This window comes from Pelobates fuscus, chromosome 11 (genome assembly GCF_036172605.1).
Source record: "Pelobates fuscus isolate aPelFus1 chromosome 11, aPelFus1.pri, whole genome shotgun sequence".
Classification (NCBI taxonomy): domain Eukaryota; kingdom Metazoa; phylum Chordata; class Amphibia; order Anura; family Pelobatidae; genus Pelobates; species Pelobates fuscus.
Genome location: NC_086327.1, coordinates 129,634,653 through 129,661,778, shown reverse-complemented (window position 1 = coordinate 129,661,778; position 27,126 = coordinate 129,634,653). Strand labels below are relative to the sequence as shown.

At 40.4% G+C, this 27,126-nt stretch overlaps 1 protein-coding gene across 1 annotated transcript; it reads left to right on the top strand.

Moving 5' to 3' along the window:
• Positions 1 to 767: 767 nt before the first annotated feature.
• Positions 768 to 27,030, top strand: LOC134577081 (coiled-coil domain-containing protein 15-like). The gene is made up of 10 exons (XM_063435724.1): positions 768 to 916; positions 4,025 to 4,174; positions 8,060 to 8,269; positions 10,965 to 11,075; positions 11,478 to 11,624; positions 12,278 to 12,397; positions 22,614 to 22,717; positions 24,575 to 24,745; positions 25,442 to 25,590; positions 26,398 to 27,030. The coding sequence occupies exons 1-10, from the start codon at positions 794 to 796 to the stop codon at positions 26,490 to 26,492; spliced, it is 1,380 nt and encodes a 459-aa protein (XP_063291794.1). The 5' UTR covers positions 768 to 793; the 3' UTR covers positions 26,493 to 27,030.
• The last annotated feature ends 96 nt before the right edge of the window (positions 27,031 to 27,126 follow it).

The following is a 27,126-nucleotide window of genomic DNA, read 5'->3' as shown; positions in this document are numbered from 1 at the left end:
AAGTAAATAGATTTATTGATCGGACGCTAAATTGATTAGTTGATCGGACAATAAATTGATTACTTGATCAGACAGTACATCGATTTATTGATCAGACAGTACGTCGAAGGATTGATCAGGCAGTACATTGATTTATTGATCAGACAGTCTATTGATTTATTGGCCAGACAGTAAATGTATTAATTGATCAGACAGTATATTGATTTTTTGATCAGACAGTAAATGTATTAATTGATCAGACAGTATATTGATTTATTGATCAGACAGTATATTGATTGAATTATTGATCAGACAGTATATTGCTTTTTTGATCAGACAGTATATTGATTGATTTATTGATCAGACAATAAGTTGATTTATTGATCAGACAGTGCATTGAAGGATTGATGACATTTTCACACAATATGTTTATTGATCAGACAATTTCATGTTATATTTATTATGGATTATTAATTATTGGGGTCCCCCTTCCCTCAGAGCAGTGACCCCATCCTGGCCCCATTCTTTCTGTCAGAGGATCGTGGAATTATCTGAACCCAGGCGGCCATCTTACTCCTCCCAGACACTTGGCTTTCAGCCAATCAGCATTCAGGATTTTCCCGTGAGGCCGTGAGCTCAGCCAATTAACGTTTGCAGCTTGCTCTGAGTCCGAGCTCTCGACCAATCAGCATTAGCTGCATTTGCAATGAGCCAATCACTTGGCCGCAGTTCCTTTGATATCCAGCCAATCACCGCGGCCCTTGTGTGGCTGGGTTGCCATGGTGATTCTCAAAGCGGCGGTTGGAGGAGGAAGATGGCGCCGCCAGGGTCCAGGCTGGTGGTAAATCAGGCGGTGCTGGCGGAGAGGAACCCGGGGAGGATCGCACCGGTGGCGGCCTGGGTGCAGTGTGAGCGGGAAAGTGAGGGCCAGGCTAGGGTGAGTGAGAACCGGGGGGACACTGTGTGTGTGTGTGTGAGGGATACAATGTGTGTGAGTGTGTGTGTGAGGGGTACAGTGTGTGTGTGTGTGTGTGTGAGGGGTACAGTGTGTGTGTGAGGGGTGGTGTGTGTGTGTGTGTGTGTGTGTGTGTGTGAGGGGTACAGAGTGTGTGTGTGTGTGTGTGTGTGTGTGGGATACAGTGTGTGTGTGTGTGTGTGTGTGTGTGTGTAAGGGATACAGTGTGTGTGTGTGTAAGGGATACAGTGTGTGTGTGAGGGATACTGTGTGTGTGTGTGTGTGTGTGTGAGGGATACTGTGTGTGTGTGGGGGGTACACTGTGTGTGTGTGTGTGTGTGTGTGTGTGTGAGGGGTACAGTGTGTGTGTGTGTGTGAGGGGTGGTGTGTGTGTGAGGGATACAGTGTGTGTGTGTGTGTGTGTGTGAGGGATACAGTGTGTGTGTGTGTGTGGGGGGTACTGTGTGTGTGTGTGTCTGAGGGATACAGTGTGTGTGTGTGGGGGGGGGTACTGTGTGTGTGTGTGTGTGTGGGATACAGTGTGTGTGTGTGTGTGTGTGTGTGTGTGTGAGGGATACAGTGTGTGTGTGTGTGTGTGTGAGGGATACAGTGTGAGGGGTGGTGTGTGTGTGGGGTACACTGTGTGTGTGTGTGTGAGGGGTGGTGTGTGTGTGGGGTACACTGTGTGTGTGTGTGTGTGAGGGGTGGTGTGTGTGTGTGAGGGATACAGTGTGTGTGTGTGTGTGTGTGTGTGTGTGTGAGGGGTGGTGTGTGTGTGAGGGATACAGTGTGTGTGTGTGTGAGGGGTACAGTGTGTGTGTGTGTGTGTGTGAGGGGTGGTGTGTGTGTGAGGGGTACAGTGTGTGTGTGTGTGAGGGATACAGTGTGTGTGGGGGGGGATACAGTGTGTGTGTGTGTGTGGGGGGGATACAGTGTGTGTGTGAGGGATACAGTGTGTGTGTGTGTGTGTGTGTGTGTGTGAGGGGTACAGAGTGTGTGTGTGTGTGAGGGATACAATGTGTGTGTGTGTGTGTGTGTGAGGGATACAGTGTGTGTGAGGGGTGGTGTGTGTGTGTGTGTGTGTGTGTGTGAGAGGGGTGGTGTGTGTGTGTGAGGGATACAGTGTGTGTGTGTGTGAGGGGTGGTGTGTGTGTGAGGGATACAGTGTGTGTGTGTGTGTGTGTGTGTGAGGGGTACAGTGTGTGTGTGAGGGGTGGTGTGTGTGTGTGTGTGAGGGATACAGTGTGTGTGTGTGTGTGTGAGGGGTACAGTGTGTGTGTGAGGGGTACAGTGTGTGTGTGAGGGGTACAGTGTGTGTGAGGGGTACAGTGTGTGTGTGTGTGTGAGGGGTGGTGTGTGTGTGTGAGGGATACAGTGTGTGTGTGTGTGTGTGTGAGGGGTACAGTGTGTGTGTGTGTGAGGGCTACAGTGTGTGTGTGTGAGGGCTACAGTGTGTGTGTGTGAGGGGTACAGTGTGTGTGTGTGTGATACAGTGTGTGAGGGATACAGTGTGTGTGTGTGTGTGTGTGTGTGAGGGGTACAGTGTGTGTGTGTGAGGGGTACAGTGTGTGTGTGTGAGGGGTACAGTGTGTGTGGGATACAGTGTGTGTGTGAGGGATACAGTGTGTGTGTGAGGGATACAGTGTGTGTGTGAGGGCTACAGTGTGTGTGTGTGAGGGCTACAGTGTGTGTGTGTGTGTGTGAGGGCTACTGTGTGTGTGTGTGTGAGGGGTACAGTGCGTGTGTGAGAAGTAGTGTGTGTGGGTGTGTGTGTGTGTGTGAGGGATACAGTGTCTGTGTGAGAGGTGTGTGGGTGTGTGTGTGAGGGGTACAGTGTGTGTGTGTGTGAGGGGTACAGTGTGTGTGTGTGTGAGGGATACAGTGTATGTGTGTGTGAGGGGTACAGTGTGTGTGGGATACAGTGTGTGTGTGTGTGGGGGGGGGATACAGTGTGTGTGTGTGGGGGGGTACAGTGTGTGTGTGTGTGTGGGGGGGTACAGTGTGTGTGTGTGGGGGGGGGGGGAGGGGATACAGTGTGTGTGTGTGAGGGGGACAGTGTGTGGGGGGTACAGTGTGTGTGTGTGGGGGGGGGATGCAGTGTGTTTGTGAGAGAGGTGTACAGTGTGTGTTATGTTTCTGGTTTCATCATTGTTAGATGTCTGAATATTTATGATTGGGAAGTGGGTGCATGTCACTTGGCTGTCACATACAGTCTGCATCTTCAACAGAAAACAAAAGATGTTGATGTAGTGCTGGCTCTGTTATTCAGTGCTCAGACAACAGTTTTAAAATGCCCTGTCCGCCCTGTGACCTACCAGCCTCTACATGTCTCAAGGGGGATTGAACTCTCAGGAAGTTTTCAGCTGCAGCGATGAAACAGACATATTATAATTAAATGGACACTATGTTGTGTGTGTATATATAGGTTGTGTGGTGGACTGCTCAGGTCATTATGATAACTGACGCGGGACTCCAGGGTTATTCCTCCTTAAAAGAGTCAAAATCACTTTGCACCCTGATCAAAGAGGACACACTCTTCAAACATAAAGCATCCTAAGAGATTTCAGGCCAATAAAGAGCTGCCTACATATGAATTAAACGAATTGTCCCTGCCAGCCACTCTGTCATCAATTTTAGTATTGTGAATGGGGCCTTGTTACATATTATCAGTACTTTCCATGTACACCATCAACAATGCCAAATGAAGCCATTAAAATCAACCTTCAACAAATGCCTATAATAAAGTTTTTGTAAGAGTTATTTAAATGGATTTCCCTTGCATGATTTCTTTTATGCCCAATTTTTGATCAGTATGTACTGATTATCTTTCTTCAGTGTATTTAGAATTACAACACTCTCTAAGAAGAATATTGTAAAGCGCTACAGAATATGCTGGCCCTATATAAATACCAATAATAATAATAATTATCAGAATATTAGAGAAGCTGCCGTATATCTCAGCGCTGTAAATAAATCCGCTGTCACCGAAGTGTCTGTTATGCTGTGATGTCATTGATGATGCGCTATTTTGTATATAATGTTTCCCGTCCATCTGAGAAATTACTGTCCTGTTCATTCTTTCCACTCAAGGAATCTGCTGCCCGGGTTGAAGAAGAGTTGATCCAGTTTCAGAGAGAAAAGCAAGAAAAACTTCGGCACTTTCGAGGAGCAGTGATACAGCGAGTGAATCAGCACGCCAAGCTGCGCAAAAAGCATCAGATCCAGAAGTCTTGTGATGCTGTAAGCTTGTTTCAGACATTTTCCAACACTCTGTGTTTCCAATTCAGTGAATATCTGTTTCTGTTTATCAATGAAATTACAATGTGTAACACTGTGATCATACCTGTAGATGGCGGTAATGTGCTCTGATAGTATGGCATTCTTGTTCTTACATTACATTGACACATATTTATCACTCTAATGTCATTAGTCACAATCTTCACAGAGGGGACTAGGTGTGATTTCTAATCTCTTGTGATTAGTTAAAATGCTTCACGTTCTGGGCTCCATCTTGTATTCGAATACCAAATATTTAGTCTGGAGTGTACGTCCATGGCCACAGGGCTACGTAAATTCTAACAAGGTAATAGTGGGTGTAGAGAGAGTACAGGGCAACTCACATTCGTTATAAGCAATCTCCCCACAAAAGTTTGTTTTTATTAATATTTATTTTAACATTCACGCTGTGCCGTGAGGTTGTTTTAATCCACTCAGATATTATGCAGACCATGGCAGCTTTTAGGGATCACGGTCACACATTCATCCTGAATACGATATTCTAATGATCCCCACAGCATCTTTACTTTAATCAGAAACACATGCGTTTAGACCGGTAGACCGTTAATTATTGTCTTTTTTTTTTTATTATTGTTATTATAATACATTTTTCATTAGATGGGTGATTTACACTGTACTTACAAATACAGCTAATAGGAAAAAATACATTTTGAAATGTTATATATATATATATATATATATATATATATATATATGTGTGTGTGTGTAATTTCAGAATGTATTATTTTACATATATACAAAAAAAAATCAAGTACCGGTAACTAATTCACAATTTTTTTACGCCTCTTCTAATTCCCCAGACACCTAGAAATGTGATATTCCTGCATGCAGTTTAATACGGTGTTTCCTGCAAGTACCGTATATACTCGAGTATAAGTTGAGTTTTTCAGCACATTTTTTGTGCTGAAAAACCCTCACTCGACTTATACTCGAGTTAATGTCTGTATTATGGCAACTTACATTGCCATAATACAGACAAGGACCGCCGGGCTCATTACAAGCCCGGCGGTCCTGTTGGGGGGCTGGCAGAGAGCATTAACTTACCTTCCTGCAGCTCCTGTCAGCTCCCTTCTCCTCCGTGCAGCTCCTCTGTCAGCTCCCACTGTAAGTCTCGCGAGAGCCGCGGGGTCACCGCGGCTCTCGCGAGACTTACAGTGGGAGCTGACAGAGGAGCTGCACGGAGGAGAAGGGAGCTGACAGGAGCTGCAGGAAGGTAAGTAACCGCTCACTGTCAGCCCCCCCTCCTACACAGCCCATACACTGGACCACCAGGGAGTGAGAGCCCCCCTCCCTGGCAAGCTAACAAGCAGGGAGGGGGGACGAAAATTAAATCAAATATTAAAAAAATACAATAAAAAATATTAAAATAAAAAAACTTAAAATATTAAAATAAAATAAAAAACTTAAAATATTAAAAATAAAAAATGTATAATAAAAATGCCCTCCTCCCACCCAGTACACACACACACACACACACACACACACACACACACACACACACACTCTGCATTCTACACACACTCTGCATTATATACACACACACACTCATACAAACAATCTGCATTCTACACACACTCATACAAACACACACTCTGCATTATATACACACACACTCATACAAACAATCTGCATTCTACACACACATACAAACACACACTCTGCATTATATACACACACACTCATACAAACAATCTGCATTCTACACACACACTCTGCATTATATACACACACACTCATACAAACAATCTGCATTCTACACACACTCATACAAACACACACTCTGCATTATATACACACACACTCATACAAACAATCTGCATTCTACACACACACATACAAACACACACTGCATTATATACACACACACTCATACAAACAATCTGCATTCTACACACACTCATACAAACACACACACTCTGCATTATATACACACACACTCATACAAACAATCTGCATTCTACACACACTCATACAAACACACACTGCATTATATACACACAGTGTGTGCGTATATAATGCAGAGTGTGTGTGTGTTTGTATAAGTGTGTGTGTAGAATGCAGATTGTTTGTATGATTGTGTGTGTGTATGATGCAGAGTGTGTTTGTATGAGTGTGTATATAGTTCTAAAAATCACAGAATTTCATAGCCCCAAGTTTTACCCTCGACTTATCCACGAGGCATAGCATATTTCACAATTGTTGGTCACAAAACTGCCCTCGACTTATACATGAGATCGACTTATACACGAGTATATACGGTAGTTTATCAAACTGACTTGCACTCTAATCTACCAATAATCTAGTTTTCGTGGAAGCGCATTGCAATCTCATTAAACATTTTGTTGGTCTTTTAAAATTAAAGGGACACTTCACTGCCCAAACACTAAATTAATACAAACCACTGCTTAGTAGATATACCCCAAATTAAAACATGCATGCATTTAATTATGTATTTTTTTCATTGAGAGTATATCTAAAAATAGCTTGTAATACTGTCAGTTCTGTTGTTTGCTGTCTTTGCAAGCCCTCCTCTTCTAACCCGGCCCAAACTTTCTGTGGCTGTCCAATCACAGACTTCCCAATGCAGCTACAATGGGAAATCTTTGTAAGGTAGGTGCTCTGGGCAATTGCTGCCTCTTGAGTTTTGCTCCAATGAGCTAACCAAACCAGGAAGTAACATGACGGGTATTATGTTTGACAACCAGAGTTTTTTAAAAGTGTAAATTTGTATTGAAATCTGTAGTTTTTGCAAAATGAAATAAATAGGACATGGTCTTCACACATAAAGCTTTCTAGCAAGGTAAATTGATTTAGGGGTCTGCGGTGTCCCTTTAATTCCATCTTGCAAGTTATTATCGGAAAACTATTAGATCATAACTTGCTATATTTTTCCATATATTTAGCCTTAGCATATTTTTCCACATATTTATTCTTCTCCCACAAATGTTTGTTCCAAAATGAAACTCTTTAGTCCCTAAAACGAATGCATCTTTATTACAGTTGTAAAATAGATCCACACTCATTCTAAATCAAAAATGTAGAAATAATTTAAACCCTTCACGACTGGCCAAATGACTTTGAAGGACTGTCCTACTACAAAGAGGTTATGAATAAGTAAAATCTCAGCAACAACATAAAACAACCTGTCTTGCTGAAAACAACAGGAGTAAGCCATGAAACTTTCCATGTTATTGTCTTTTATTTATTTTTTTTGTATTCTTTATTTTTGCATTTTCTGTTGTGCATAGTATTACAATAACAATAGGCCTGCTCAGCCCCAATAGCAGTCGCAAGCAGTATGATAACAGGCATATTTCTACATATTGTGGCATGTAGGTATATAGCACAATTTTGTTTTTGAAAAAAAATATAAACAGTGGATAAACATATATATATAATTAGTAAGCGTTACATGTCGTCTGTGATAGTCGTGTAAGAAAAGGTTATATGCTATGGTGCTTGGTAGACAGGTTATGAGGCCTACGTTCATATACATGAGCATTCTCAGCTAATTCGACATTTATATAGTGTGCTATGTAGATTAACAGTTGTTCATCCATGTGTGTTGCATGCGGAACCATGTGTGTCATTTTTATTTTTTGATAACAGATTCTCCGTTAATGTACAGTGGGAATACAAAGTAATAAATAAAAAAAAACGGAAAATGTAAAAGAGCAGAGCTCACAATCTAGAACAGGTGAACAAGTACAGTGCCTGCCAGCATGGTTTACAGCTTTCTGGCAACTGAAATGAAGTCTGTTCTGCTGAATCCTTCCTCATTCTGCAGATATTTACAGTGCATTCAATAATGTATTTTTTTATTTTTAGGTGGCACGAGAGGGGTGTGTATTCAAGCAGTCTCTGGATGCCGCTAAGCACCTTACCCCAAAGAGAAACACTTGTGTTTACCGAAATACACCAGTTGCCATTTGTAGCCCTCGTTCCCGATGGGTTTCAGCAAAGAAAATCTGTGAAAACCTCAATGAGGAGAATGAAGGGGGTGAAAATAATAGGTTATTTAAACAACATGCAAAAACTGTAAGTATGTGTTCCAGGACTGACACCATCTTCAAACCTGGCTGGTGGGTGTCTGATAAGAGGATGTTTTTACAGAGTTGATTTGATATGAAGAAAACCTCATTGTAAAACCAAACAGTAAATATATATAAATATCACTATCATTAATGTGGTGTAAAATTACTCCCAATGGAAAGTGATGTTTGTAATATATAATATGTATAAAATTGTGAAAAAACTGAAGCTATTTTGTCACTCAGACATTTTTTCTGTTTGAATTCAATCACAGCTCCTCTTCTTGGCACAGTCTAGGCAATCTATTCTGCAACTTTCAGATCCAGTTATGATTATGGTAATATCCATTATAAGATTGCTTATTAAAGTGTCTGCTCAATTGCCAGCAAGATACTTACATGGAGATCAGTTCTTCCTGCAAGATGGCTTCCAAAGTGGATCTGACTTATCTCCAGTCTTTCTCTCTCTCTTTTTGGTTTCACAATTTTTTAGATTTTTGCGATACGGAAAGAAGGAGGAGGTGACGAGAGATATTGTAATCAATAATGCAGTTTATACAAAATTACAGTCTTGATAGTCAACATCCAAGCCCCTTTCTTTATAACACCTTTTGTTCTCCCTCTAGTTGCCTATCTAGGTGGGTATGCTTGGTGCATCTTCTGGCTTCCACTGGCTTCCTTCTCTCTCCCTTGGGGTGGTATCCAGTCTCTCTTTTATCACTCTGCGAAGTGTGAGAGAAGATACCTTGGATCTGCATTTAGGAAATCAAAGTCCAAAGCAAGCTGACCTTTTATTGTGGAATTTGTTTTAAAGCCCAGTGTTTTATGATCACATGGTTCTAGTATTCGTCTTCCGTTCCCCTTATTATTATTATTATTATTGCCATTTATATAGCGCCAACAGATTCTGTAGTGCTTTACAATATTATGAGAGTGGGGATTTAATTATAAATAGGACAATTACAAGAAAAAGTCACTTGGCTGAGATTAACGGTAACACAGCGTCACTGGCCTGTCCTTAAAGTTCCTCTGGATCTATCTTTCCATACGTGAATTTATTGACTATTATTATTATTATTATTATTATTAGCATTTCCTCATTTGGAATAGTTATGAAAAGTCTGAAGGAAGTATATGAAGACTGGGTTGGGGATTACTTTGGAAATTACAGGTCCATAGTTAAAGGGACACTATAGGCATTAAAACCATTTCATGTAATTGATCTCCTGGCGCTTTCCATCCATTCAGTGTTAAATCATTGAAGTGGTTATAGTGCCCGGAATCCAATTGTGCTGTTCCTCCATTCAGTGTTAAACAATTTTGAGTCGTTTAACACTGAATGATGGTCCATGGTTTCCTATAGCCAAGCCCCTAGTAGGGGTGTGGCTAAGACATTCCATGTAGCAATACCGATTCATACCTGAATGGGCAATGATGGGCTAAAAGCGCTCAGCCAATCACAGCTGCCCATTGCTGCTCAGACTAATGCTTCTTCATTAGCCCAAGCAGTACATGAAAATATTTTAATCCTCAGACCCCTGTGGTTCCCCTTTATGTAGATCTATTGATGTTCTCGTTCTCCCCACGCATTCTCTGAAATTAGTCGATAAAATCACTTTAGCTGCAGGCAGAGCCCTGGCTGCAGAAAGATTCCATGTTGTACCCTTTCTGGTCAGGAGTTTCAGGTCAAGATAGAGAACAATCCATGGATACATTTACAGCCATGTTGCTCAACACACTCGAGTCATTCACTAAGGTGTGGGCATTCTGGAAGCCTAGGGCGATGAATTGGATATCCTCTGTTATATCTTGCAGAAGGTCCCCACTTTTGATTTTTAGTTTTATTTTCTTGTGCCTCTTTTTGCTCTGTGCGCTGGTTAAATTCTTGTTGTGCCTTTTACTGTATATATTTTCTTTAAAAATTCTTGGGCACATCACTGTCCTGTTTTGCAGATTGAACATGTATTTACAATTCCTGCTTAACTATCAATAAGAATTTTAAACCGTTTAGCACCAAATGGAAGGACAGCGCCATGGACCTCCAGACACTATAACCACTTCAATAAGATGAAGCTGTAATAGTGCCTATAGTGTACATTTAAGGGCAGCCACCCAAAAGAAAAACGTATTTATTTATGTTTTTCTTTCTGTAGTGACATTTCATTGAAATGTCATGACATTTTCAGCAAGTGAGAAAACAATGTCCCTTTAGATCAGATTGGAAGCAAACAAAGAAACATTAGAACAATACAAATATCTGGACTAAAACAATCAGGGAATAATAAATAAAAGTTTTTTTTAAGGCTACATATAACTGTATCTACATGGAGGACACATTGTAACCGCTAAGCACATAGTAGCATCATCTTCTGTTATCAGATTGTCCCACAATTTTATAAAGTGTTTTATGGGTAAACTCATGGTGTTTATGGCTTGGCTGTTTTGAAGATAATTTTAGTTAAATCATTTTAAAATCTGAATGAGTAGGATTCATTCAGGGAGAGCACGGCCAGTGCATGCTGGGACATCATGTGTTCTAAGCATTAGATCCTGGAATGTATGGGAATGGGAGTTTTACTTTCAAGAGGCATGTTTTTCTCGTGACCAAAAAAGAAAAATGAGACTCTATTGTCTGTAAATATCTCAGGAATCGTATTCTAAATAATATAGTTGTGTCATTTCTATCTCAAATTTCTGGTTAGCTTAGCAAAACCATGAAGCAAGTACGTCACCGATTGGCAGCCCTGCAGACCGTGCAGAGGGAAGAGTTAATGCTTCCAGGAGGTGTTTGGAAGGTCTCCCCCACGCGGGATGTAAGTATGGCGAAACAGAGCCATTTATTATTCAGTGACCGTTATACAGAGCACAGGATCCAAAGGGCAAAGAATCCAGTACCAACCCAGCTTTGTGACCGTGCCAGACGTTACTCTGCTTAATGGTAACACCCAACATTATAGAGTAATAACACAGTAATAAATGTTTATTCCTTTATTGGGTTTGGGCTGATGAGGGGTCAGAATGTGGGTTGCAGAGCATTTCTGCAAATTAAGCAAGAATAAGATCATTGCTATAATATTTATTGGAAATACATTTTCACAAGTCTTAAACACGCGATATGGTTTGAAGAAGGGGTTATGGGGAATGCGCCACAAGCTGGGGAATATTCTCCAAGCTACCAATGTCCTCTTATTTACCGGTGTGATATATTTCCTCAGAATCCTGTGTCTCGGAGATCTCCCGTACCGTGCGCTCTTGAAGATGACGGTGAGGAATTGTTCCTGAACGGATTCCATGATTTGCCAGTGGAGATGTTGCCACAAAGTTCAGTTGACCCTTTCCCTGGAAAGCAGCCGTTAAATACGGTTTGTGTAAATCATTCTGCCTTTATTTGGTTTTTATTTTACTTTCCCTGAGTTTACATTCTTGTAATTCTGTTTTCCTGTGATATTAGCTAATGGCAAACACATGTTACAGAGAGCATTTACTGACACAATTATCATTAAAAGCGTCCTACATGTCGCTAGGTGAAATATCGTCCTTTTCCCAAGGTGTGGGCTTTGTATGTCTGGAAAAGACAGAACGAGCATAGCTAGATGGGTAGCCTCCTGGTCGACTATGGATATAACTGCATCCTCTTGTGCATCTAGCAATAAACACCATTGGCACCTCTATCTTTGTCTGTGCTGCAGCATGAGAGGACATCAGAGGTCTGAGACTGCATTACTGCATAGTGCAGTCTCCCAAACCCCCGTCTTGCACCCCAATTCTGTCCAGGCCATGGAAACATATTACCTCGGGCACAACGTGGGGGTAAATTAACATTGTCTGCTTTAGGTTGAAACTTTGCCTTTTTTTCCACCTATTGTGGTAATAAAACAATATTTAATTTGTACATTTGCAGACAAAAATTTTAGAAAGTGGATTTTCAAGCGGCAGGTTGCAGAGATCACTGTTTGTTACTTGTTACCGATATTGGATAACATTTGAATTTATTTTTTTTCCCAATCATTTCCAGACGTGTAGTCGGTTGACGAAGGAACCTTACCCTGCTGGCTCTGCTCCAGCATTTAGCACAGATTTCCGTGCTACTCTCGTACTTCGACCAGGCGTTGATGAAGAAGAAGACCGAAAACAAGTGTGTGAATGTTTTATGTATTATTTATATAGCGCTAACTTCTTCTGTAATGTTTTTTCATTTTCCAAATGTGATAAAACTGCAAAACAGAAACAAACAATTCCAAATGTCATAGAAACGAGAGGTGAGGGCCCTTTTATGAATGAGCTTACAACCCAGAGATGGGATTCTAGAACATCCTCTGTTTAAGAACGGCACTTCTAGAGTTCAGACAGCTAGTTGAATGCAGCCCTGTGCTAAGAATAAACATGGATTAACATTTCAAGTCCTTCATCAGTACCCATGTCTTAAAGGTACTAGCCGCTTAATGCTTAACTTATGGACATAATTCTTGGAAACCAATGAAGGTTTAAGCTTTATGCAAAATAGATTTCTAAAATAATTTTAGTTGACGAATTTGAACAAAGGGGAATTAGCATTGAAAGACTAAGGGAGGCTGTTTTTGGTTAAACAGATACAATTACTAGTAACAGCAACTTATATAGCGCTTTTCTCTGCATTGGGCTCAAATAGCTTTAGACAAGATACAATCACATATTTAGAAGTTACAGATTCTATTCCTGAAAAGCTGTATATGTCACGTTCTGTTCCTGGTTGCGGATCATTCTGGTAATGGCTTCTGGTATCCAGTACTCCTTTTGCTATTCTTGTTTAATATTTCTTGGTTTTTGGTTTTCTATTCTGTGTCTGGTTTTCTTTATGCTGGGATTTCTGGGTTCATTCCTATAGTTCGTCCCTGGATTTCCCAGTCTCCAGGTTTCCTTTAAATGTTTGTTTTATGTGCCACACCCTTATGTTTCCAGCTTTCATTATGTGTTGGAGTTCCTGCAGGCAGCGGCTCAAAGCTTCTGTCTTTTCTTGCAGGTAAGTGCTATATATGTGTTCTTAATCTGTGGTTGTTTTAGCATACATTAGGCAGTGTAGGACCTGCCAGATATGGGGTACATTGGCGTTGTTGGCAGGCTTATGCAATGTATGATCATATAGTGTGACTAAACCCCCATGATTTCCATATGTAGTACTTAGTTATTTCTCCTCTTGTTTTGCCTATGTTTTCTTGTCGTGTCTTAGTTTGTATATACCTGTCCATGTTTAGTCATGTCCAGTCATGCCCATGTTTAGTTAATGTTCCCTTATGTATTGTGTCATGTTCTGGGTTTAGCTTCCTATCCTTCTCTGGTTCTGGGTTCTACTAGTTATGTCTTGTTTTCATGTTTGGTGCCTGTTCTAGCTTTGTCTTGTTTCTAGTACTGGATACACCCTTGCTGCAGAGCCTCCCTATACAGCTCCTGGGAGGTCTGCTTATTTCCTAGCTCCTAGTTCCTTGGATCCGCAAAAGCTGAATCAGGGTTCTGGTTGTGGCTGCACAAACGCTGGTGCTCAACACCAGGGGGCGTGCGGTTACCCTGCACCAGACCCTGCTAATCCACCTCCACGCTGAAGACTCCCACTTCATCAGGCATTATGGGTCCCGGTTCATGCCCCGCCACCTGGACACTGTGTCTGGGTTCCGGGCACCGGACTACCATCCTGACAGTATAAACAGGAAGATGTTGTGTCTTTGTTTAAATATGTCCAGGGAGGTAACTTCTTTCACTGTGCTAAGGAGAGTGTTCCGTAGAGATGGGGTGGCATTGCTGAAAAGATTGTAAACCACATTTTTGTTGATTCTTTGGCACAGTTAGTTTCCGTGCATGCGCTAAATTAAGTGTGTGAGTTGGGACATAGAGCACCAATAATTATTTTAGATATCTCCTTGCTCATGTAGAGCTTTATAGGATAGCAGGCCTATCTTTTTTTTTTTAAATTCTTTATTTTGGTTGTGCAGGTGGTTACAGATTTTTAACGAACGCCACAACAGTGTATTTCAAGGTTACAGTAGTTATGCAGTGGCATAAACATTTTTTATATTGTGTAATGTATATCTTGCTTAACGAAGCGGTTACGTTGTCAAAAAATGATTAGCGTAAAGTAAAACAAAATAATTAATGCTTGTCGTTGAATACATCCGCCATTTATCCAGGGGGGACTGGGATGACCCCCACCGGTCCATGGGGGGGGAGCGGGGGGTTGTGCTACAAGCTTACTGTTAGCCGTGTGCGTCTGGCGGGAAAGTGGACGCCTTTCTCCACCACCTCCCTCTGTAGGCCCCGCGGTGCCCGTTTTTTTTATTTTTTTGCTAGATTTGAGATTTGATCTTTACACATCACAAGTTAATTTGTTCTGTCTGGCTTCAGCCAATTACTATTCATCCATTAGTGGAGATGAGCAAGATACTTATTGATGGTTTCTGCTGGAACCTTTCAGTTTGATCTGAAGGGGATGTGTATGTTTGTATCCACAGCATAGCAGCGGTAGTTGTGATCATGTTGCCTTCTGATATCCCCATTGAAAGCATTCACACTGTAAATAACATGGGGGATAAGATGAAACCCTGTGGGACTCCACATACCAGGGCGTAGAGGTGTGTATTCTCTGGGTTCTATTAGATTAAAATTATTTGAGCCATCTTAGAACTGCTCCACACAGCCCACAGATGTTATGCGGTGGTGTAATAAAATGTCATGGTCCGCAGTGTGGAATACAGCAGAGAGTTCAAGGAGAATTAATATTGAGCACCCCCTTCTGTCTTTTGCCCTCAGTAGATCATTTAGTACACGTAAAAGGGCAGTTTCAATTCTATTCCTTGCCCTAAAACCCAACTGGAATGATTTATAAATATTGTTTCTTTTCAGCCATGTTTCTAGTTCTTGGCCTATAATTTTCAGTGCATTATTTAAAATAGGACAGAGAACAGTTTTCTTTTTAATGATGTTGGGAAGGACCTTGTCTATAGAGAACACTGACAAGTTTTGGTGAAAACTAGTGCCATAAGGTTCATGCATCCAATTAAAAGGCATTTTATTCCTGGATCCAGATTACAAATTGTGGCGCACACACACACACACACACACACACATTTTGTTAGTTTGAATGAGGTTATTTCCCTCAGCATAATCAAAGCTTGTTCAGTGAGATGGGAAGTTGTTTTGAGCGTGTTCTTTGATGATGATATGTCACAGCGAATAGTTGACACTTTGTTGGTAAAGGAGGCAAACTCAGACATATAATACCTAGATGCCGCATCGACCGCTACTTCCTATTGGCGCTAATGAGCCGCCGGGCCGCCATCTTGGACCGGTCACCCGCTTGAATACAGGACACAAGGAAGGAGCTGTGTAAGTAACAGTAGTCCAAGGTTTTACTTAGTTACATAGTTACATAGTTACATAGTTAGATAGCTGAAAAGAGACTTGCGTCCATCAAGTTCAGCCTTCCTCACACCTGTTTTTTGCTGTTGATCCAAAAGGCAAAAAAAAACAAAAAACAAAAAAAAAAACCCAGTTTGAAGCACAATTTTACAACAAGCTAGGACAAAAAATTCCTTCTTGACCCCAGAATGGCAGTCAGATTTATCCTTGAATCAAGCAGTTATTACCCTACATTGAAAGATTATATCCTTGAATATTCTGTCTTTGCAAGTATGCATCTAGTAGCTGTTTGAACATCTGTATGGACTCTGATAAAACCACTTCTTCAGGCAGAGAATTCCACATCCTGATTGTTCTTACAGTAAAAAAACCTTTCCTTTGCCTTAGACGAAATCTTCTTTCTTCCAGTCTAAACGCATGGCCTCGTGTCCTATGTAAAGTCCGGTTTGTGAATAGATTTCCACACAATGGTTTGTATTGGCCCCGAATATATTTGTATAATGTTATCATATCCCCTCTCAGGCGACGTTTTTCTAAACTAAATAGGTTTAAATTTGTTAACCTTTCTTCATAGCTGATATGTTCCATTCCTTTTATTAATTTTGTAGCCCGCCTCTGCACTTTTTCTAGTGCCATGATGTCCTTCTTTAGAACAGGTGACCAAAATTGCACAGCATATTCAATATGTGGTCTTACCAGTGATTTATAGAGAGGCAAAATGATATTCTCGTCCCGAGAATGAATGCCCTTTTTCATGCATGACAATACCTTACTGGCCTTGGCCACTGCTGATTGACATTGCACATTGTTGCATAGTTTGTTGTCTATAACAATTCCCAAGTCCTTTTCGTGTGTTGTTATCCCTAATTCACTTCCATTAAGGGTATACGTTGCTTGTGTATTCTTTACGCCGAAGTGCATAACTTTGCATTTTTCAACATTAAATTTCATCTGCCATTTGAGTGCCCAGTCCTCCAGTCTATCTAAATCCTTCTGCAGCAAAGTAATATCTTGCTCACATTGTATTATTTTACAAAGTTTTGTGTCATCTGCAAACACTGAAACATGACTTTCAATGCTGTCTTCAAGATCATTTATAAAAATGTTAAATAGAAGGGGTCCCAGAACAGACCCCTGAGGGACACCACTTGCCACCTCTGTCCAGCTTGAAAATTTACCATTAACGACAACTCTTTGTATTCTGTTTTTAAGCCAATGTTCTACCCTAGAACAAGCATTTTCATCGAGACCGATTTCCTTGAGTTTGAACACTAATCTTTTGTGTGGAACTGTATCAAATGCCTTGGCAAAATCCAAATAGATCACATCCACTGCAACACCCTGATCTATACTTCTACTTACTTCTTCGTAGAACGCAATCAAGTTAGTTTGACATGACCTGTGCTTCATAAAACCATGCTGATTTTTGCTGATAACCATATTCTTCTCAAGGAAGAAGAATATTAATCACCAGTGCTGTACATGACCTTACCAACAGTGTGCAGTGTGGCGTGCCATACCCGAGTACTTTCTATTGATACGTGCTTAGAGGATAAATGTAGCTGAGATGCTAATGAAACTGTAAAGAGAACAGTTTTGGACGTTTTCCAAGCTTTAATACTTCACATTGCCTTGTAAATCCTAATTTTATTCCCATGTTTTAAAATATGGAACAGTGATGTGCAAAGATGTTTATGCAATTAATTTTTCTCAAAAGTGGGTGCTTTAGACTGTGTTTCGAATAGTGCCAGTCCCAGCATATACAGCCTTGTATGCCATGATTCATTTATACAGTATGCGATCTTGTCTACTGTATTTAACCCTTTCAGGACCACCAGGGTATTAGAAGGTGTGCTCTCCTCGAGAATCCAAAGGGTTACATTAAGAACATCACGTACCGTTTTTGAACTGAATAGGGCAAGCTATATCTCTTCTATCCTTGTCAGACTAGATTTCCCATTATCTCTAGCTGTGTGGTTGGTTGCTGTATGATGGGAATGATAGTCCAATGGCTGCAGCTTTTTTTTAGCCCTGTTTTATAAAATAAACAGTATTTAAAATCTGCCTTAGTATGAAGATACAAGAAATATTCTCATAGCACTTGGATTAGAAATATTTCCTCTACTTGATAAACCGTTTGCCACAAAGCTGTTGTCAAAAAGTAATTGTATATAGACAAATAAAAGCAAGTGGTTTATTTTTATATGAGAAGTTTGAATAGGAAGAGAAAATATCGAATTACCACATTAACATCAGCATTCTCTTCTTAACAATTGAAAATATTTGCTTATTGTAAAATATATATTTGTTAATAAAGTATTGTATTTAACTTGAAAAAAGTGAAATCATTAACATTCTGCATTTACAGCAAAATACTACAGGACAACTAGAAGTACCATAGACATATATATATGTCCATGGAAGTACGACCGGCCCAAAATGGCGCCCGCATTTCTCGACCACCAGAGGTCAGTGCGGCGTCTAGGTATTATATGTCTATGAGCAAACTCCTCACATTTTCACTGGGTTAAAGTTGAGATGCTATTTAGGTAAACTGGATTGCATCATTTTTCAACTGTGCTAGAATAGCTTGGCTTGTCTATTTTTTGCTTTTGTCATTTTTTAAAAATGAATTTAAACAAAAAAATTGTTTTAGTGAATCTTTTTTTTTTGTACTTGTTGCATAGGAAGATATATTGTGTACAATACAAAGACAAATAAAGGGAAGGACCTTAGCGTTTTCTTCTTATAGGTATAATTACATTAGTCAATAGCACTTTAACATACAATAAGAACCTAGATAAAAAATTTCAGTTTCCAGAGGGAAGCAATAAACAATACAATTTTTTACAGATTTAGCTAATAATCGTTGCATAAGGATGCTTGGTTGCATATTGCCATAAGGTCATTGAAGACATTGCATCTGTCCGCCATGTCATATTATTTAACATACTGGATAGCAGAGGAGATACATTAGTATGAAAGAAAAACACAGAACGAAGTAGAACCAAAAAGAAAGAAAGGTAACCGGATATTGTTCCATCAACTTCAATATGCCCTTTTGCGAGGAATGCAGCTTTCTTCTATGAGTAATGGAGACAATACAGGGGCAGTCGGTGTGAGAGACATTTTGGTTTTCTGTACCCTTTCTTTAACTAATGTGAGCGGGGGAGGGCTTTTGTTCATCCAGTGTGGAGCTATGGCACATTTGGCAGCCGAGAGAATGTGTATTATGATATCCCTTTCCGCACTCGTCAATGAGGTTGGTAAAATGTGCAGTAGATGTGTCAGCTTGTAGGGTCATAGTGACTTTTTGTGTCCAACAGATAGGAGAGGTTTCTCTATATTTGTGGGCTAGTTTACTTGGAGTGAGAGACCACCTCATCCACATTTTATATGATGTTTCTAAATGGTCAAGGCAGTGTGTTGCTTTTTTGTTGCCTTACGCCATTGATCCATGGTATGGTGTGTATGGAGGTCATCCTCCCATTTGGTCATGTATAAAAACTTTGTGGATGTTGCGTTATCTTGTAACTCATCATAACATTCTGATAGCGATTTTAATTTACTCGCTTTACCCCAAAATAGGCAACCAAAGTTGTTTATCTTGTCTGTTTAAATGGGGGTTATGTTAAACTTGTGTGTTATGTGTTTCCCTCTTAAATAGTGGAAAAGGTAGGAATATTATACTTATTTTGTAGAGTTGGAAATGTGTGCAGTGCCATAACATCGAACAGGTGTGTGATCTGTTATTCCAGCTGCCTTCCAGTGCTGAAGTGGGAGATCTGACATGTAGTATTGTAGGTTTTCTATGGGGGACATGTGGAACAGGAGGTGGAATTTTAATTTTAAAAATGGAATTTTAGTTAGCGCATATTTTTGTTACAGTTTCATGGCTAATATTTTACCTGCTTTACTACCTTGTGCATATAAACGTTGGTTGAGTTTTAACATGTAGCTTTCTATCAATTGTAATGTTTATTCAGCGCATCTCTAAGTTGTTTAAGTTGTGTTTCCACTGGTCGTGTGGGATTAGCCTTATGTTTGGCTTCCAAATCTGTAAGCTGTTGTGTTTGGTCCTTTTGGGTTTTATTAAATTTCTTTTTCAAAGTGGCTCCCAACTGGATGCATGGATCCCAACAAGTACCACCTCATGGGCGAACCATACTAAAGCAAGGGAAGAATTTCCAATGGTGTCCTATGCAACCTTTTTTTTTTTTTTTTTTTTTTTTTTTTTTTTTACTGTGATTGCTTTTTGGTAAGCATATTCTTCTGCCATTCTCTGCTGTCTGAGATTTCTTCCATCTCCATTCAAGAGAGCATCCATTCTTTTTCATCTCTCTGATGGTACAGTCAAACTATGGAATCCTATGATGAGTGGTATGGTGTAAAGTGCTTATTGGGGCAATAGAGCAGTTTTCACATTCATATTGTAGTATTGTACCAGAGAGCTTACATCATCACAGCTCTTTAATATATGGGTAAACTCAAGATAAGACCAGAGTATCTGAGGGGATATGTTCTTTAGTGGTCAAAAACTAGTCATCTTTACAAGAGCAGGGTTATGTGAGGGGCTACTAAGAGAAAATTTAATGGAGTAATGCTCCGAGCACATGGCTGGGGGTTTATTATTAAGTTTCAGTAGTAAATGCAAGATCTACAATGTGGCCACTCTTATGGATAGCAGAAGAAATAGCTTGGTAGAAGTAGGTCATGTTCAAACTGTAAAGACTTCTCATCCACCCATGCATTGAAATCCCCTTGTATAAACTATGGTGGCCTAAAATGAATCCGGATACCAGCTATATGAATTCATGCAGGACTTGATTTCCATTTACACGTGGGCGATTCGAGATCAGGAGAATTTTATAACCCATACCTGCTGCATTTCTGGCAGCCACACATTCAAATGTTGTTGCTGTATTTCCCACTGAAAAGGCCGTATGTTTAAACTTGTTTTAAAACAGATTGATACACCTCTTTCTTTTCTATGTTTAATTGGACAGTGGAATGTTGAATAATTTAGAGGTATTGCTGCTTCTAGAATTGGGCCTGCATTTCCATCAAGCCAGGGTTCTGTAATACACCCTATATCTGCTGATTTAATAAGGTCATAGATAAATGCAGTTGTATTTTTCTAGATCTTGTATTACAGAGTACAGGGGGCGAGCAGGTTTGTTCTTTGTAATTAGTGCTGGGTTGTTGATGGGGGTTGGAATTAAGGTTAATATGTTCGCTTTTGTATTTGGAATCATATCACAGTGTCTTTTATTTTTCCCATAGTGGGTCTTGCAGTCTGAGGTGTGGGACATTTGCTTAGTTTCTTCTTTGTTGTGTTTTCTTAAGAATGCCGAGATCTTTTAAAATAGATATTTGGGATGGTGTGCGAGCCAGAAAAGCTTTTGGTTTGCTTGGGGCACGTGTGAAAGAGTTCATTTTGCTTTGAGGTTCAGAGTTAGGTGTGACTGAGGTGAGAGGGTTCTTTGAGTTGTAGATTTCCTAGACCCAGTCCACATCAGTGTGTTTGTCAGAAGAGCTCTTTAGAAAATCAGTTTGTTTTACTGAATAAATGAGTAGATTCAAGATAATGAAAGCAGATATAGATTTATTTCCCAGGAATTAATCATAGTTGTTGGATTTCCTTCCTAGTGTAGAGGTATTGGATGTTTAGCAATTACTATTGAAGCAGAGTATATCCAGGTGATGATTAGCAATTTCCATTGCAGTAAGATGTATCCAGTTGTATCCGAAGAATTGTTGGAGTTTATCTGCTACAGAAAGGATGTGGCCAGAAGATCCAGTATGTATCTCAAGAGTTAATTTTGGAAAGAGATTTGTAGCAAGCAGACAAATAAAAAGACCCACTGAGGTGGTATTTGGTGTCTTTTGCCAGATTTCCTGTTATTTTAGAATTCTTCCTTTTTTGCTGTGCGTAGAAGTGCATACTTGCTTGTCTTGCCCCAAAAGCAGACGACAAACCGTTCACGATACATAGGTGACATGTGTGAAGCATTCAGAAAATCATGCACAATTTTATAAATTATACGACTTACTAAAGGCCAGCCTAAAGACACACGTCTAGATCAAGATTAAAATATGAGCTTGCATAAACTTTCCAGACATGAAAGTAAAAATAATCTAGCTAAACGTGCATGTCAGTGCAGGCAATTTTGAAGCTTGCTGGTTGACTACTTGCCTCGCTGTGCGCCACCGTCTCAAGCGGGGAACGCTGCATTTATTTATTTATATTGGATGTGTTCTAAATTGTGTATAGAAAAAGAAAAGCATTAAAAAGGCAACTTTCCTTTATTCCAGCACCAAGACAGAATGCTCACGGTCCCAATCTCTCCTAGTGCTGTCATCAACCCTCAATTTTAACCAGTCTGATGCTGCATGTGCAACACTCACATTGTGATCTTCTAGTCTAGTGTTGGATTCACACAGTGTCCAATATCAGTATAATCTACATGTTGGCATCAGATGTCAAATTCTTATTCTTATTAAATAACTGAATCTATTTTGGTTCAAAGCTTCAAGTGACCGTTTCTCAGTCTTCATTAAGGCTATCCCTCTAATGATAAAGCCATTGGCATTTCATTGGGCAACCACTAGTTTGTTTTACAGAGAAGACCATTATTGACAACCTGCAGAGTAACATCTTGCCATTTCCCATCATTCTGTCATTGTGAGGATCACATGTGGTCTGAATTGTAAAATGATTGAGCAGCTCTAATATACAGGGGAACAAAAGTGAAGGGTGGATAAAATACGAGAGAGTTAGATGAGTTTAGTATGAGGAGACAAGGAGAGGATATGGATGACCGGAAGGACGAGAACCACAATAAGGAGCTTGGGCAATAAAAACAAAGTATTAGACTGGGCTGTACACTGTGTTTCTTATACAGCGGTTTAGTTTTCAGAGTCCCAGCTGTTGCATTGTACTTATATCATTTTACTCTGTTTAGCGACAGAACCAATACATCATGTACCGCCGTCTATTCATGGACATTGAACGAGAGCAAGTCAAAGAAATGAAGAGACAAAAAGAACACTATAAAAAAATGTTGAAGTAAGTATTATTTGATACCCTCTGATTTTAATGAAATTGTTTTGTTTTCTTTAAACAAAAAAAATAATAATAATTTTAAACAAATGTATTTTATTGTACTGTCCACCATGTGGCATGCAGGGCCAGACTGGGAATACAAAGCAGCCCTGGAAAAAATAATTCCAGTCCCATAATTCAGTGTGTGTATGTGTATGTGTGTATAAAACCAAAGATGGCTAGGGCTGCACTCACCTGAACATGCATACATTATAGGGAGCTGCTGGGGCCAATATATACTCGCTTATTAACTAAACAATGATTTCAAATCTCATAGATTGTAATAGTTTTATTTAAAAACACCTCACCTAGGCAGAAAATAATGGGGGTTTAGTTACATTATATGATCATATATTGCATAAGCCTGCCACAACGTCAATGTACCCCATTCTTGGCAGTTACGTTGTGGCAGGCTTTCTCAAGATCTACTGTATTTATGTCATCCTGGATAGGACGAAGTTGTTAATTTGGTAACTGAAGTAACTATGAAAAGTGCTACTTTGTTTCGATAGTTTACTAGTCTCCTTCAATAGACCTAATGTCCCATGTGAATCTCCCCGTTGAGACCCTCTGCCCAGTGAATCTCCCCATTGAGACACTGTACCCTGTGAATCTCCCCATTGAGAATCTCTGCCCGATGAATCCCCCCCATTGAGGCCCTCTGCCCATTGAGGCGCTCCTCCGATTGAGACACTGTACCCTGTGAATCTCCCCATTGAGAATATCTGCCCGGTGAATCTCCCCATTGAGAATCTCTGCCCGGTGAATCTCCCCATTGAGAATCTCTGCCCGGTGAATCTCCCCATTGAGAATCTCTGCCCGGTGAATCTCCCCATTGAGAATCTCTGCCCGGTGAATCTCCCCATTGAGAATCTCTGCCCGATGAATCCCCCCCATTGAGGCTCTCTGCCCATTGAGGCGCTCCTCCGATTGAGACACTGTACCCTGTGAATCTCCCCATTGAGAATATCTGCCCGGTGAATCTCCCCATTGAGACCCTCTGCCCAGTGAATCTCCCCATTGAGGCCCTCTGCCCATTGAGGCGCTCCTCACTGTACCCTGTGAATCTCCCCATTGAGACCCTCTGCCCAGTGAATCTCCCCATTGAGGCCCTCTGCCCATTGAGGCGCTCCTCCCATTGAGACACTGTACCCTGTGAATCTCCCCATTGAGAATCTCTGCCCGGTGAATCTCCCCATTGAGAATCTCTGCCCGGTGAATCTCCCCATTGAGAATCTCTGCCCGGTGAATCTCCCCATTGAGAATCTCTGCCCGGTGAATCTCCCCATTGAGAATCTCTGCCCGGTGAATCTCCCCATTGAGAATCTCTGCCCGGTGAATCTCCCCATTGAGAATCTCTGCCCGGTGAATCTCCCCATTGAGAATCTCTGCCCGGTGAATCTCCCCATTGAGAATCTCTGCCCGGTGAACCTCCCCATTGAGAATCTTTGCCCGGTGAACCCCCCCATTGAAACACTCTACCCGGTGAATCTCCCCATTAAGACCCGCTGCCTTGTGAATCTCCCCATTAAGACCCGCTGCCTTGTGAATCTCCCAATTGAGACCCTCTGCTCATTGAGACTGGTGAATCTCCTCATTAAAACCTTTAGTGTCACTGATAACAGTATTTAAATACTGGTTACCCTGTGGCTCTGAACTCATGTCACCTTGAAATTGTTTGAATTGCCACTTACCTTTAACTTGCGGGTTTGCAGGCCACCGAATGCACTGCACTTGTGTGTAATGCAATATTTTGTGTAGTACATTATTTTAAAATTGAATAATCAAGACATTTGGGGATTTATTTATGTTTTATTAAAGAATTAAGCACGGCAAAGAAGTACAGCGACAATTAGAAGAGCAGAGATTGAGGGACGAAGCAGATCAGGAAGAACTCCATTCCTTTCAAAGAGAATGTGAAAGACTTGCTCTCGAGAGGGAAATTGAAAAAGAAAATTTGGAGAAAACACAGAAAACCAAAGAATATGTTCGGTAAATGGTTATTGACCCCCTTCTAGACACGTTGAGTTATGTTTTTTCTATAACTCAATTTACCTCATAATTTGGCTGTCAAGAGTCTGTTATGCGTATGTCGTGACTCCAAGCCAAAGTTGTTTGATTTGGAGGACAAGTCAGAAAGCATTAACCTTTCAGTGTGTTTGTTTAAAACTTCTGCCCTTAATGCAATGTTTTGATTTATTTCAGCCAAAATAGTACTAGTGACATTGGGCCACTTAAAAAATAGCCTCCGATCAATATTCCACCAAACATTTCAGTTGGCACCTTGCAGTCAGGCAGGAAGTATTCACTTTGCGGTCGTCTGAGCTTTTGTGGCTACAACAATTTTAAAATAACAGCCCTTAACCATGACTAGGGCAGTTGTAACAAGCCATAAATTGGATGAGGTGTAGTATCTTATGGTGGTACCATATTTCACGTCAATCAGGTCTGTAGTCTGTGCTGCTGCTCGTGTCAGTCTATGGATATTGCATGGGTGTACTGGGTTTTGTAAACCACCTAGCAATGGGTGCAGCTGAGATAGATAAATTCACTGAATACAGGTAAATCTATATCTCCAGTGGTGTGCCACGGGTTGACTCCTATCACTCTGCATTTAGTGAATTCGATAGCATTAAAACATGTATATTTCCTGTGATTCCATGAACTGACGCTCACCATTCCTTGCAGGTATATAGAGGCTCTGCGAGCACAGATGAAGGAGAAGATGAAGTTGTATAATATTGATCTGCCTCCATTGTGCTGCTGTGGCTCGGATTTCTGGGGTTCACATCCTGACACCTGCGCAAATAACTGTATCTTTTACAAAAACCCAAAAGGTACATTGCAAATTTATATACTCTTATATGGGAGTTCTGCGTGTACAGTCCTGTAACATTGCCACATTATATTCATGATGTTTATTATCTAATTTTATTTCTTTCAGTTTTTCTTTTTTGTTATTCTCCCACATACAGGTTTTTTGTTTGTTTTTTTGTCTCCAATAGTTTACATGTTTAATGTTGGGAATGATTTACCCCTCTGTGAAAGAAATGTGACGCAGGCGCCCCTGCCAATCACACTACTCCATACCTTAATTCTGATCGCTTGTGGAAACCCTTCGCCACTTCCTGAGCAAATTTATACCCTTTTATTCCTTTTTCCATATATTTATTCATTTATTTTTAATATTATAAATGGTATTTTATTTACACTGACCTCCAAATTGCTCTGAAAAGCGGCCAGCTCTGTCATGGAGCACCCCTTAATTGCATTTTGAGACGGCATTGGCTGTAGCTGGAATTCACCATGTTTACCGCTTGTAGTCGGCCTCTCTATACGAACAGGCAGATAATCTGGGATATGAAAAGAGCATAGTCTAAATCCACAGGAATTCCCTGCAATTCTCTGACTAACAAGCTCCTTTTTTTTTTTTTTTGAATTCCCTGCTGGTGGCTGCCCTATGCTTCTGATTCTTATACTTATTTCCACATGTGGATTGCAAGCTCCTGTGAGTGGATGACCCATATCCTAAGCTTTTTTCATTGTTATTTTATGTCCTGTTGGCAAGCTTGAATATAATTTCTTGTTGGTTAATTAACAACTATATATATATATATATAATGTTTATTTGCTTTTTTTTCTAGCCTATACCCGTGCACTGCAGTCTGTCCTTTCTTCGAGGGACATGTGGGACGGAGGAATAAGCGCCAGATTTTCGGCCTGTAACCTCAGCACTTAACCTTGAACCGAAATATTGTTTCTAACAATCAGACGGAAGATGACTCTGTCACAAATGAATTTGCACACTTTTTATCAATGAGTTTTGTTGTTGTGAATGACTAAGGATTTTGTTGCACACACAATAATCAAAAATAATCCCTGGTCAGATATATTTTGATGATACTAGCCTGTATCGGTACAAATGACTTTGTAAATCATCGTTGACGCTGTGCGTTAATCTATCTTGTGAAATTACCGTAATACTAACTATTTAAGAAATTCTGTCCAATATTAAAGCAGACTCCAGCGGCATGGAAAGGAGATGTGTTATCCCTCCAGATTACATCGCACACATGGATTTCCTTAAACGTTTTGTGACATGTGAATTGTGCATTGCTGTGCCTGCGATGTTTGTTGCTTTGTTCTATGTTTTCTAAGTCAGATATGAGTTATTTCAAAAAACAGGAGCCCATGAATGCTGGGGTGATTTGCAGAATTTCTTTCTTTGAAATAAAGTGCAGTGTGATAATCACTGGAGATATTTGCGTTTCTCTCTCTCTCTCCCCCCTCCCCCCCTTTCTTGTGTTCGTTTAACCCCTTAAGGACACATGACATGTCTGACACGTCACAATTCCCTTTTATTCCAGAAGTTT